Source organism: Malaya genurostris, chromosome 2 (genome assembly GCF_030247185.1).
Source record: "Malaya genurostris strain Urasoe2022 chromosome 2, Malgen_1.1, whole genome shotgun sequence".
In the NCBI taxonomy this organism is placed as follows: Eukaryota; Metazoa; Arthropoda; class Insecta; order Diptera; family Culicidae; genus Malaya; species Malaya genurostris.
Genome location: NC_080571.1, coordinates 230,834,199 through 230,849,436, shown reverse-complemented (window position 1 = coordinate 230,849,436; position 15,238 = coordinate 230,834,199). Strand labels below are relative to the sequence as shown.

At 36.6% G+C, this 15,238-nt stretch overlaps 1 protein-coding gene across 1 annotated transcript; it reads left to right on the top strand.

Annotated features, from left to right (window-relative positions):
* Window positions 1-4,822: 4,822 nt before the first annotated feature.
* LOC131428011 (vitelline membrane protein 15a-2-like) lies at window positions 4,823-5,778 on the top strand. The gene has a single exon (XM_058591646.1). It carries the CDS (start codon window positions 5,095-5,097, stop codon window positions 5,485-5,487), a length of 393 nt encoding a protein of 130 aa, XP_058447629.1. The 5' UTR covers window positions 4,823-5,094; the 3' UTR covers window positions 5,488-5,778.
* The last annotated feature ends 9,460 nt before the right edge of the window (window positions 5,779-15,238 follow it).

Genomic DNA, 15,238 nt, shown 5'->3' with positions numbered 1-15,238 from the left:
GCTCAACAGATCTTTTAATTTTCCTTACAAAGCTACTAGATGATTCTCCAAACTCGAAATGATTTTCCACAGAAGTAAACGTTCGAATACATGCAGCTATCGGTTCATTATATCCAAACAGAGTTCTGTGAAAACTGTTCTGAAGCGGAGTTGAATTTCGCAGCGTTCTGCTTGGAGTCCGAAAATTGACTTTGGAATTTTGCAATGATCAATGCCTGTTGAATTTTTCGTCGGCGTAGCAACGTATCAATCCCTAAAAGCTGACATCTTTCCGTATATGGTGGCAGATTTTCAGGGTCTCGCCATGGTAACTCTTTGAGAGTTGCATAAAATGTCGAGATCTGGTGTTACCTCGACGTTTAAGCCGATTATTTAGCATCAAAAATATATTTACGATCTTGGAGATCTAAAAAATCGCAGCGCTCAGCTTTTCGAATAGAAAAAATCAGCAGAACTCCTACAAAACTCATTGCCTCCCATGAAAGACGAATAGTGCATTAAAACCTGTTACCATTTGGACCCTTTACCCCATACCAAAATGTACAGCAAAGGAATTTTTTATAACACTTTTTCGGTACGATTAGGTTATCATCTTAGTTTGCCATAAGTGGTACATAGATGCTATAAATATTACAGTTGGAAAGCTTGTCTTAGCTATTTTGTAAACGTTCATGTATATATTAGTTTAAAAAAAATATATTGTAAAATGATTTGAGGATGTATATAAGTTCAGCGCTATGAAATATAAAATAAGGTCTAAATGAATAAATAAATAAACAAACGCGAAACATTGTTAAACATTTACACTTTACAAAAAAACACATTCACTGGAAACCGCGGAAACATTCGAGACTGGAAAGCAGGAAATTGGGCGGGCGGGATCGCAAAATAGTGGGAGAGAGGAGAGCTACAGATTACTTTGTGAATATTAAAGAAAGCCCCAGTAGCATACCTAATACCGGCCTTGTCATCGGCGTCTAGGACACATTATATTTACGGAATTAGAGATCATGGCGGCATAGCAGCTTGCTGTACACCCGAGACCAGCGGAATTACCTACCGGCTTACATAATAGGGCGGTTAAGCCCTTCGTTCAAAACTAGTTGAACGTGCCACTTGAGCCAATTAATTCTGATTCCTGAATGGCGGTTCTGTACTCTAAATGACTGTTAAATTGCATTTACATGTTTATCAATGATAATGATTATGGCGGCATCTCGTCGGATTTTTGTAGTACTAATCTGAGACTCAATCTTGTTTAAATAGTTTTCCTGAAAAAAACCTCATGAAATTAATTTTTCATAAAATAATTGTACTTTTTTCTTCAATTCCATTATGTTTTAGTGCCCCCCGGCTGTAGGCGCCCGAGGTGGTCGCCTCACTCCGCTCACCCTCACTACGGTACGGCTATCTGGGAGAGTCCAGGTATTTTTCAAAGTATAGGGGTAGATGGGGTAAAACGCACCTCCTAAAGAAATGTAGCTATATCTTAACTATAGAGAAAAACATGGAAGAGTTTCATGCATGGCTATCTTCCGTAATCATTATTCCTCAAAATTACGTACAAATACTCGCTGAATGCATTGAAAAGTACATGAAATATCTTATTTTCAAAAACCCTTAAAAATTGTCTATTAAAATATATGCGGGGTATGACGCCCAATCGTGGAAAACATGGAAAATATATATTTTAAATTACGCGAAGTAACGATTATCTAAACATAGAGGCAGGATGATCTTAAACAACGGGTAAACATCCATCAAAATAACGGATTAAAGCTCATGACAACCACGGGGCAATATGCACTCTCATAAAGCTTCTTCTTCTTATTTAAAGAAAGCTTTAGACTTTTCGTTGCCAATATATCTGCCAGGTGGAAGATTGTTCACTATTATCCATTAAATTGATAACTTATAGATAATTTTTGTAAGCGAATTCTTGAGCATTTTGCCTCACACAATTCGGGTCGTTTTACCCCCAAAAATATGAGACGATATATTTGACGATTTTTCTATAAAATTGCAAATACATCGTCTGTATTAGAACTAATATTAAAAACCCGAATGATTGGCAAAGAAGTTCACTGGTAACATAATTAAAATCGTCTTCCTCACCCTAGAAAATTACTATGGAACGAACATCAAAAATTACTTATAACAGAGACATAATTGTTTTTTTTTTTTAAATTTTTCCAGATATGATTGAACCATCGCTACAAAAATTTTATAGTAATCTGTTGTTATGGCGGACTTTCAGTTTCATTAAAATTTCAGTGTAAAAAATTGGTAACTTTTGAGAAAAGCAAAAGGTGCATTATGCCTCGGGGGTCCGTTTTACCCCATCTTCCCCTATAAATTAACTAGTCTAAATTTGTAGGGGTAGATGGGGTAAAACGCATCCCCTAAGGAAATGTAGCTATATCTTAATTATAGAGAATAACACGGAAGAGTTTCATGCATGACTATCTTCGGTAATCATTATTTCTCAATACTACTTACAAATACTCGCTGAATGCATTGAAAAGTACATGAAATATCTTATTTTCCAAAACCCTTAAAAATTATCTAATGTAAAATATGCGGGGCATGACGCCCGATCGTAGAAAATATGAAAAATATACATTTTAAATTACGCGAATTAACGATTAACGAATTTTTCCTCACACAATTCGAGTCGTTTTGCCCCCAAAAATATGAGACGAAATATTTGACGATTTTTCTATAAAATATCAAATACATCGTCTGTATTAGAACTAATTTTAGAAACCCGAATGATTGGCAAAGAAGCTCACTGATTACATAAATAAAATCGTCTTCCTCACCCTAGAAAATTACTATGAAACTAACATCAAAAATTACTTATAACAGAGACATAGTTTTTTAATTTTTCCAGATATGGTTGAACCATCGCTACGAAAATTTTATAGTAATCTGTTGTTATGGCGGACTTTCAGTTTCATTAAAATTTCAATGAAAAAAATTGGTAACTTTTGAGGAAAACAAAACGGCGCATTATGCCTCGGTGGTACGTTTTACCCCATCTTTCCAATTTGACTGAACTTCTTGCACTAGAACTAGAATATATCTTGAAAATGATTAATTGTTTGTTTGAAAAGGTTGATTAGGTAGGGTAATAAGTTTTCAGATGAACAGCTTTAAAAAAAGCCGAATAAATTATTATCTTCTAGAAGACAGTAAAGACATTAAAACTGATGCAACCTCACAAATAGAAAACCGTTTCTGCTTTCAGTTAAAGAAAGTCATTAAAAACTCAGACTCTTTTCTCAATGATAACCAAATGTATTGCTCAGTTACAGGGAGTTGAAATCTTAACTTGCTATAATTTTGTAAATTAATGAACTAAACTCGATTGAATATTTAAATTTGTCAAGACCAGCAGCAAGCATCCCTTTAATCTGTTATTGAGTCTGTGTCGCTTTCACTACTGAAAACCGCATGTACATTTTCTTGACCGTAAGTGAATGAAGCTTAACTGCATGGCAAAAGTTTTGTTGGGGTTCTGTTTCTGTTTGTGTCGGAAGTTTGTGAAGCTCAATTTTAGCCCAAAATTCAACCGAAAACACAAAAATTTGTTTTGTGCCATATTGCCTCCGGTCCTATCCGAAACACTCCGAACCGCCGATCCATTTACATAATTAGACAGCCTACCCGACCATTCCAGTCACCCACCTCTCTTTCTGCTGATCCTTATCAACCCGACCACGACCGGAATGGAGAGACTCTGATGTCTTTGATGACGAAAATTGAAAATTATTGCTAAATTAACTTCTACTTTACACCAATAAACATTTACATATATATGCCATGCCTGTGTTCTGCACCCGATGTCCTCTCATCCAATTTGCTTTCATCTAGTAAGCTCGATTCCGATGGTGAATCGGCCGACGGGAGGACACTTATCAGCGAACATTATTTCATCCGAAGCGAATTTTTCACGCACCATTTGAATTTCTCATTTACTGCATCCCCCACTCGCGCAGCAGGCAGTTGGAACCGAATCATGAAACCAGTAGATTAACTGTCTCCACCGCCATCTTTCCGGAATCCACTGCTGCCCACCGTTCCATTTGGGTTCTAATCGAAAGCTCCTAGGGTCTAGCAACGGTTTTCTGTAAATTTCAATACAAGCGGCTTTCGGTGAAATGGGTTTGTGCGATGCCACAGCCAACAGTCAGGCAAGCCAAGGGAAGATTATTGCGTGAGATTTGTATTGTACTTCGGCTTTCCTCCACCCACCGGACGGGGCTAAGCTGAATCGTGCCAGTACCGAGCACAGCTTTAGGCTCAACTCTGCCTGCTCGCCCCCCCCGGGGAGTCAAAATTAACAACTCCCAATTTCACCTTCAGGTGCGTGATGCGGGGAAGCGGAGCGGCAGCACATAAATCGGCTTGACTCGAATTTTAATTTGGCATTAGTGAGTTTTGCTGGCAATTGTTTTTAATGGACGAGGGAGGATTTAAGTACTTGTGCCAGGATGACTGTGACTGTGGGTAAGGTTTTAGAGTAACACAAGTTTGCGTGTTATTGTTTTAGGTTTATGCTCTTCTGTCCTGATACGGTGGCTCTGCCGCACTTTTCTTAATGCTGACTTTTATTCGAGGCCATTAATTCCAAAAAAGTTTTCCGAGATTGTTTCGTTCGTTGCCAGACCCGGACGCTGCATTGTTGAATGCCGGTGCTTGGAGAGTTTTATTATTTCCGTTCATACTTTATATGTTATGTTTTGGTTATTCGGTGTTCTGATGGTTTTTTTTTGCTGCCAGATGAGCTTATCAAAAGCAGCAGTACATGATCCGATCTGTTGGCATTGAAATGACACATAGTGAAAATTAAAAAAACTTTAAAACTGCAAACCGAATGCACAAACCGTACGGCCTACGGAAAACGCAACTCAGAATGTGTACGCGAAAAAAAAAGCTGCCTTGTTGATTGTTATGTTTATCAACGCACTCGAAACCGTCAGCAAAAGTTGATTATAAAACCCGCGGCCTATCGCACCAATCGTCAGTTACCGCTGTTGTGTTCTATCGTACTGAAGAGTTGTTCTACTACACCAACAAACACCACTAACCATGCACAAGTTGATCATTTTGGTTATTGTTTCGGCCGTCGTCGGTGCCTTGGCTGACGGTTACGGATCCGCTCCGAAGTACGAGGCTCCGAAGCCGGCCTACCACGCCCCGGCTCCCGCCTATCACGCACCGGCTCCGGCTTACCACGCCCCGGCCCCGGCACCATCCTACCACGCACCCGCCCCGGCTCACTACGCCCCGGTTGTGCACTCGTACGCTGCCAAGGCTCCGGCTGTCAAGTGCGGAGCTAACCTGCTGGTCGGATGCGCACCCAACGTCGCCCACGTACCTTGCGTTCCATCGCACGGTGGACACGGTGGATACGGCGGACACGGAGGACACGGAGGATACCGCAGCGCTGACTCAGAATCTGCCATCGAAGCCCTCGAGTAAGTTCCGCTAGGAACCGCTGGTTTACGTGTTGGGTACGATCCCCTCTCGACCAGTCGTGAACGAAGGCGCTAGGGGCGGTTCATCAAAAGGAAATCACGTAAGAAAGCTGAAAGAAGAAAATTGTGTTTGCATTGTCTGTTGAATAAAGTACATTTTATTTAACGTCAAATTTTAACTGTTTATCTTTTGATATTGAGAAACTGGTCCGCCTGGAATGTCCACCTTGCGAAAAATAAAAAGTAAATCATTAAGTATGGTTCGAATGATTTTACTTACATGGTCAAGTTTTCGTCTTCAATCTGAAAGTTAAAAAGAAAAGAATAAATATCAGGTAAGTCGCTTACGATTAAGCAGATTGATTTACTAATAACACTAATTTGATAATATTGCGAAGAAACTCATAGCCAAAACCAGTGATCGTTTACAGGTTCAGAATCTCTTGAGCGATTCCACCGGAGATCACGATATTTTTAGATTTTTCTTTTGTATTTTGTTTATTACGCTCAAATTTTTCATAGATATTCTTTATGACCAAAAAGGATGATTTAAATCATTAGCTAGTCATTTTAACTTTGGTGTTACTCTTGAGAAGATCCCAAGCAAAATTTTCTCGGTTTGTTGGATAGATTTGATGTTTTCGGTAATTATTGAGACTATATCTGGTATCTGGAAAAATAATCAAAAACCAATTATGTCTCTGTTATTTGAAAGAGTGAGGAAGATTATTTTAATTAAGTAACCAGTGAACATCTTTGTCAATGCTTCGTTTGGCTAAAAATAGTTCTAATACAGACGATGTATTTGCAACTGCGTATGGAAAAATCCTAAAAGTTATCGTCCCTTATTTTTAAGAGTAAAATGCTTAAGAATACACTCACAAAAATTGTGTATAGGTTATCAATCTAATGAATAATTGCGAATGATCTTCCATCTGGCAAATATTTCGTCCGTAAAAGTCTAAAACTTCCTTTAAATTAGAAGAAAAAGAAGCTATACGAAGGCGCCTTTTGCCTCGTTGTTGTCATAAGTTTTGTTGTGTTTTTTGCATTTTTTTAAAATAACTATTTATTGGAATATGAGTTAAAATAAATTATTAAGATTTAAATTGGGTGTTCAGCCACAAGTGGTGACTTTTCAGCCCTATTATATATATATATATATATATATATATATATATATATATATATATATATATATATATATATATATATATATATATATATATATATATATATATATATATATATATATATATATATATATATATATATATATATATATATATATATATATATATATATATATATATATATATATATATATATATATATATATATATATATATATATATATATATATATATATATATATATATATATATATATATATATATATATATATATATATATATATATATATATATATATATATATATATATATATATATATATATATATATATATATATATATGAATTGGTTATTACCATGAAGACATCATTTGCTTCCACAATTCTGAGATTTTTGTGTAGGGAAAATTCTAAACCTACTTGTATTGTGTAATGGGGAAAAGGAACTTATATACTAACTTACTAACTAATACAGAGAGCGAATCGATTCAATTGAAGATTGCATCGATTTTTGTCGGAATTTGTTTATAATATTATGTGACATTACATCTAATGGTTCTATATTTGTGAGTCTGTGTAACTCAGTAGTACTAAACCAGGGAGGACGCTTCAAAATCATTTTCAGAATTTTATTCTGATTCCTTGGAAGCGTTTTCTTCCTGGTGGAACAACAACTTGACCAAATTGGTATTGCATAAAGCATGGCTGGTCTGAAAATTTGTTTATAAATTAACAACTTGTTTTCTAGACAGGGCTTAGAATTTCTGTTTATAAGAGGATATAAACATTCAATATATTTATTACACTTTGCCTGGATTCCTTCAATGTGATCCTTGAAAGTGAGTTTTTTTGTCATACGTTAAACCTAAGTATTTAGCTTGATCAGACCATGTCAATTCCAAGCCATTCAATTTGAGAATGTGATTATTGTTTGGTTTAAGAAAAGAAGCTCTTGGCTTGTGAGGAAAGATAATTAATTGCGTTTTTGCTGCATTTAGTTTAATTTTCCATTTTGACAGATAATCACTGAAAATGTTTAAACTTCTTTGTGGGCGACTGCAGATCACTCTTAGATTTCTACCTGTGGCTAACAGACTTGTGTCGTCACAGAATAGCGATTTCTGACAAACAACGAGTTAATTTGTAAGATCAGAAGTGAAAGTATTATACAAGATTGGAGCTACGCTCAAATCCTGCAGAACACCTGCTCGTACGGGTAGCAATTTACAATTCTGATAGCTAACCTGAAGAGTACGATCAGTTAAATAATTTTGAATCATTTTGATCAAATAAATAGGAAACTGGAAATCAGACATTTTTGCTATTAAACCTTTGTGCCAAACACTGTCGACCAGCGATGCCAGATAGCAGTAGTGTCATTTCCGTAGATTGGAATTTTTCTCGGAAGCTCTCGCGGTGAAAAACTTTTTTGTTTTTTTTTTACTCGCCAGACAAGACTGGTTTCCGTGGTTCTCCGTTGATAAATTTAAACTTCCGTTGATTTCCGTAGAAAAAAATCCAGTTTCCGTAGATTTTGTCTACGGATCCGTAGATCCGTAGAAGATGTTCGAATCCGTAGATCTACGGAGATACCCGTAGATCTGACATCGCTGCTGTCGACTGCTTTTTCTATGTCTAGAAGAGCAACTCCAGTGGATAACCCAGAAGATTTATTAGCTTTTATCATGTTCGTTACTCTGACAAGCAGAGATGGCATTTCACCAGAGTGATACTCACTGGTGTCAGATTCTTGTCCACACCGAGGATGCAAAAAACGAAGCATCGCACAAAGAGGAAAGCGCGCTTCTTCTCAGTGTCGAATAGACAGCATTTGAGTGTGTGCTTGAGGTTAAAGCAGCTGGCGCGAGTGAAACACTTTCTCTTCGCATGAATCGCTCTCACGCGCTCTCGTCTAAATACACCCAAGTGACCACTGGCGCGTGATGGTGAGCGAACACTTCTGTGAAATTTAATTAATAGAGAATAGATCTGGCCTTGCTATGAAATGTTTGCAAGGAAAACCGAAAATTTTACGATAAATTGTTTTATTTTGCTGATTTTGCGTGTCCACGCTTCTTCTACGCAAACCATACACCAGAGTGCTCACCGGCGTGTACACCTCTGTGAAAGTATCTGCATCCACCTCAGAGAATTTATTAGCTAATGCTCTAGCACTTAGGTGTGATTCAGTGGAGGAGGTAAAAGGAAATAAACAATCGCACTCATGATGCGTGCACACTTTATACAACAGTGGTGTATATATGTGAAAGAGAAGAGCTCTCGTTGAAGTTGTCAGTGCGAGGGGAAAATTTTGCTTGCTCTTCCTCACACAGAGGAGATAGACATCTCTGCTGACAAGTTGATGAGTAGTTGAATGTTCATGACGAAATCCAAACTGCTCTGGTAAAAAAATTGAATTCTCATTTATATGAGACATCATTCACAACAAGATATTTTTTTCAAAAAGTTTACTGATAGAAGAAAGTAAGCTAATTGGTCGATAACTTGATGTTTCTGCTGGGTTTTTATCAGGTTTGAGAAAAGGAATTACTTTATCGTTTTCCATCTTTTTGGAAAGTAAGCTAATGAAAAACACTTGTTGAAAATTTTAACCAGAAGTCTCAAGGCAACATCGGGAAGATTTTTAATAAGAAGATTAAAAATTCTCTCATTACCAGGAGCCTTCATGTTTTTAAGTTTAATAATAATTGACTTAATTTCATCTAAATTCGTCTCAATAATGTCATTTAGTAATAACACTTGAGTTGAAATATGATCATATTTCAGTGAGACTACATTTTCAATAGGACTCACAACGTTCAAATTAAAATTGTGTACACTCTCGAACTGCTGAGCAAGTTTTTGAACTTTTTCGCCATTTGTAAGAAGTATTTGATTTTTTCCTTGAGAGCAGAAATTGGTTTCTGAGGTTTCTAAAGAACCTAAGAAAGTTTCCAGAAAGGTTTAGAATATGGTTTAATTTGTTCAACTTCTTTAGCGAAATTTTCGTTCCGCAAAAGAGAAAATCTATGTTTAATTTCTTTTTGTAAATCCTTAACTATGTTTCTCATAGCAGGATCACGAGAACGTTGATATTGTCGTCGACGAACATTCTTCAACCGAATGAGCAGTTGAAGATTGTCATCGATGATAGGAGAATTTAATTTAGTTTGAGCTTTGGGAACTGAAAGATTTCTAGCTTCGATAATGTAATGATTCAAATTATCAATTGCTGTGTCGATATCCGCAGAATTTTCTAAAATAGTTTCATGGTCCACATGATTTTCAATGTGAGATCTGTAATCCAACCAATTAGCTCTATGATAGTTGAATATAGAACTAATTGGATTAACTATAGCTTCGTTGGAAAGTCTGAATATTACAGGAAGATGATGTGAGTCAAAGTCGGCATGTGTAATCGGTTCACTACAAATGTGACTTTGATCCGTTAGAACCAGATCAATTGTAGACGGGTTTTTCACGGAAGAGAAACAAGTCGGATTACTGGGATGAAGAACTGTGAAGTAACCAGCTGAGAGTTGATTATGAAATATTTTACCATTACTGTTATTTTGCCTACAATTCCACTGGACATGCTTAGCATTTAAGCCCCCTATTACGAAAAATTTCGGTCGATATCTTGTGAGTTTTTGCAAATCGCCTTTAAAGAAAATTAATTGTTCGCCGGTGCATTGGAATGGCAAATATGCTCCAGCGATGAAATAAATCCCATGGATGGTTTCAACTTCGATTCCCAAGATTTCAATAACTTTAGTATTGAAAAAAGGTAAAATTCGATGTTTAATATGCCGTTAGACAAAATGGCAACTCTACTACCCATTCCAGTAAACCTGTCAAATCGATGAACCACATAATGTGGATTACTTTTCAATTTGACATTTGATTTAAGAAAATGGCAATGTGAATGATGAAGTTGAATTCATACTGATGATCATTTGAAAAAGTTGATCTTGTAGGTAGATCATTTTATTTTCAGTTATATCGCCTAAATCAACTTCATTTAAAGAAGCGAATGGCATTGAAGGAATATTGGTAGGTAGACTGCCGTTAGAACTGCCATTAGAAGAAGATGATTTGGCCGATATATCTATTAATAAATTATTTTCGTTAGAGGATGAACTGCAAGGCGTTCCTGTGTTTTGATTATTTACATTAGAAGAATTAAGTGGTAGATTTCTACCTGTTACACTAGCGTAAGTGACATTAGAAGAAGATGATGACGAGGTCGATCTGCCTGTCAATAAATTGTTTTCGTTAGAAGACGAATTAGAAGGCGTACCTGATTTTTGTTTCAAATTCGAAAAATAAGTACCATAGAAGAATAAGGCGTGGCATTTGTAACGGTTTTTTGAATTTCAGGTATGTTCTGTAAATTTAAGGTCGTTGATTTGACTTGTTGTCTAAGCGAACGAGCGTTTAAATTTTTTTCCCTGAGAGGACATTTCAAATAATTGGATTTATGATTTCCATCGCAATTTGAACATGAAAATTTATCAGTGGTTTCATTCATTGGAGAAACGTCTTTCGAATGCGATTTACCACAATTCAAACACCGTATATCCATATGACAATTTTTGGGGCCATGGCCGAAGCCTTGGCAACGACGACATTGCGTTAAGTTTGCAATACGATTATGCCGTTTATAATGTTCCCAAAGAATTTTAATGTGGGAAATGAAACGTACTTTTTCTAAAGTTTTCTAATTGTTTACATCACTTCGATTGAAGTGTATTAGGTGAAGTTCATGGGAAATCCCAGAGCATGGTTTAGAAGTACCATTCGCTCTTTTTTCATAAGTATTACTTGGGAAGGGGCAAAACCAAGCAATTCTTTTAGTTCATTTTTAATTTCATCAGTACTTTGATCATTTGATAAGCCTTTCAAGACAGCCTTGAAGGGTCTGTCTGATTTTATATCATATGAATAAAATTTATGAAGTTTCTCGAACAAATCTCGGATAAGACGTTCGCAATCTTCCAATACAACCAAGACTCGACATTCTCCTCTTCGTCCGATTTGAAATGAGACTTTTACTTCCGGGAGAAAAGTAGAAAGCTTTGAAGTCGGAAATCATCACCGTCACTGGTGGTATAGATTGTTGTTATTTTCCAGAACGACAAGCGTCAATTCTGGGAATTTTTGAAGAATTTTCTTCTATATCGCTACAATCGGATTCAGGATGAATCTCGTAAATATTGTTAGACGGCATAGAATCAACGGAAGGGAAATCCGTCCGTTTTAACTTTAGTGTTACTCTTGATAGTCCCGGGTTGGCGGTTCAATGCATAGGGCGCTGGTCTTACAAACCAGTTGTCGTATGTTCGAGCCTCGACCTGGAAAGATTCGTAGTATCAGTAGAATCGTAGCACCAGCCATGCACTGGTTCTGTACACTCTGAATCGGCTGCGAAGTCTGTTGAAACAGAAGGTCAAATACCACTACAGAAATGTAATACCAAGGCTTTGCTTGTTACTCTTGAGAAGATCCCAAGCAAAACTTTCTCGGTTTGTTGGATTGATTTCACGCGTTTTATTTTTAGAACGGCCAATGAGCCTTCCATCAACATTCGCTTTGAAGAGTAATTTCGAATGACTTGCTGAGATTAAGTCATAATAGTAAACGGCAGAGAAAAGGTTTTTCTTTCGTTTGGTGTTAAATTCAATACTCTATCTTTCATATCTCCCTTGCAATTTCTTTCGAAAGTGGAAGTTGACAGGTAGCTTATTGGCCATTCTAAAAAAAAACGCGTGATTTGATGTTATCGTTCGTTGTTTTTCAGGGGGTTCCATGTTTTCAGGGTCAAAATGCTTAACAATTCACTTCCAAAAATTGTGTATATGTTATCAATCTAATGAATAATAGGGAATAATTTTACATCTGGCAAATATTTCGTTCGCGAAAAGACTAAAACTTCCTTCAAAAAAGAAGAAGAAGAAGAAGCAATACGAATGTGCCTTTCACCCCGTTGTTTTCATGAGCTTTGCTCCTTTTTTTTGTTAAATGTTCACCAGGTTTTTAAGATCATCCTGCCTCTATGTTCAGATAACCGTGACTTCGCGTAATTGAAAATGTGTATTTTTTATGCTTTCCACGATCGGGCGTCATGCCTCGCATATATTTCAATGGATAATTGTAAGGGTTTTTTAAAATAAGATGTAAGTGTTCGTAATTAAGAGCAAAAAATGGTGACGGTAGGTAGTCATGCATTGAACTCTCACGTGTTATTCTCTTTAGTTGCGATATGGAAACATTTCTCTAGGGGGTGCATTTTACCCCATTTACCCCTACAATGTGAAAAAACAGTTGCGTTTCTATTTGGTTCAGAAAATAAAACCTTGAAAGCAATTTTCTCATATTATCCTTTTTGCCTTTCTCTATAGAAAGGTTATAGAATTGCTGGATGACTCAGCTCGACAAAATCGGAAAATGTATGTGTGTGCAACTTTCAACGAATTTTTTTCGCACTAAATTTTCTCGAAGATGGCTGAGCCGATTTCAATACACTTAGGATCTTTGGAAGCTACTATTGGACCATTGAACATGCTCGAGGATCAAATGGCTTTTTGTTTCCGGAGATATTATCAAATGGACTTCTGGTTCCGGAGATATGATGGTATAAGTGATGTAACTGACAAAACGCATTGTTTTTTTTCCGCGCTCATTATTCTCGAAGATGGTTGATCTGATTTCAACAATCTTCGGCTCGTTCGAAGCTGTTATTAGGCCATTAATCCAAGTTCGAATATCAAATGGCACTGACTGTCGGTTCCGGAAGTATAATAGCATAAGTGACGTAACAGACAGAACTATTTAAAAAAAATCGGCTCGTTCAGGAGTTACTATTAAGATATCAATCAAATTTGAAGATCAAATGGCTGTTATTTTTAGTTCTGGAGATGTAATGGTGTAAGTGACGTAACTAACGGGACGCGTTGTTTTTCTCTTATCAATTTTCTCGTAATTCTTTTTGCCTTTCTCTATGAATTGCTGAAAAAGCCGACTTTTGAATTAGGTCTCGGAGACCTGATCGGATCGGACTTTCGCGTTAAATATTCTCGAAGATGGCTGAACCGGTTTCAACAAACTTAGGATCTTTGGAAGATACTATTGGGCAAGTGGTCAAGTTCGAGGATCAAATGGCTTTTTGTTTCCGGAGATATGATCAAATGGACGTCTGATTCCGTAGATATATTTTTTTTCGCGCTCATTATTCTCGAAGATTTTTGGTCTGATTTCAACAATCTTCGGCTCATTTGAAGCTGTTATTGGGCCATTGATCAAATTCGAAGAACAAATGGCTTTGACTGCTGGCTTCGGAAGTATAATAGCATAAGTGACATAACCGACAAAACGTGTTGTTTTTTTGCGCCTAATTTTCTCAAAGATGGCTGAGCCTATTTTAACCAATTAATACTCGTTCAGGAGTTACTAATAAAGCCATCAATCAATTTTGAAGAGCAAATGGCTGTTACTTCTGGCTTTGGAGATATAATGGTATAAGTGACGTAACCAACGAGACGTGTTGTTTTTCTCTTCTCAATATTCTCGTGATGACTGAACCGATTTCAACAAAGTTAAGCTTATGTGGAAGCTACTATTGATTCATTGCACAGATTTGAAGTTAAAATGGTTTTCATTTACGGCTCTGGTGATATTTATTTTTTTTATTTTTTTTCTGTTTATGTCCATCGGATAAACAAATCTAAATGGACAGATAGAGTGGGAGAAAGCCCATTTGAATTGAGTCTTGTTTGTCCGTTAATCATTTTTGCGACGAACAATGCTTGCTGAATTCTTCGACGACGTTGCAAGTATCGATTCCAATTAGCTAACATCTATCAGTGGCAGATTTGCTGGATCTCGCCACGGCAGGTGTCGCAGTGCCAAACGAACGAAGAGTTTTTGAACACGTTCAATTCACATGCACCACAAAATTTGATGAGGAAACCAAACAACTGACGCGTTCTCAAGGATTGGCCGAACCAGTGAACAGTACGAAGCCTTCAAACAGCGATTTTAGAAATGAATCCCAATTGATGTAACACTTTCGTGATTTTTAATGATCGATGTGAATCGAATGTCAATTTTTCATTCATTTGTATTCCCAAATCATTCACCAGGTTCACTTTAGTTAGGACTGAACAACCAATACAGTAGTTGAATTTAAATAATGAAATAATACCTAAGTCTTGAGTTCGGCCGCTTTTACTTGGTACCTAATTTTGCTTCGAAAATGACAACAGCTTCAATTACTATTGAATTAAAAAAGGTTTATCAAGTTTCTGTTCAGCCTTACCTGTCACGATAAAAGTTGAACCCAGAATCGAATTCAAAAACAAAATCAATTACAAACTCTACCAACCTAGATTACTTACTTTCCCTGATGGCAACACTGAAGTGAAGTCTGACAGTAGAATTAAACAAACAGATGACCTGTAGCACAAAAAAAATCAATGTACGAACCATTAAGCGAAACGGTTTCAACCCAAGAACAAACTCGACCGACTTTCAAACCAATATTTCTTAAAGTAATGTTAAAAAAACATATTTTTTAACTATCGAAAAGCATCAATTTATTTTATTTGATATCGGCTACCCAATC

Bases quoted from the DNA above. Each gene is read 5' to 3' on its own strand.
- LOC131428011 (XM_058591646.1), top strand. From the start codon at position 5,095: ATGCACAAGTTGATCATTTTGGTTATTGTTTCGGCCGTCGTCGGTGCC.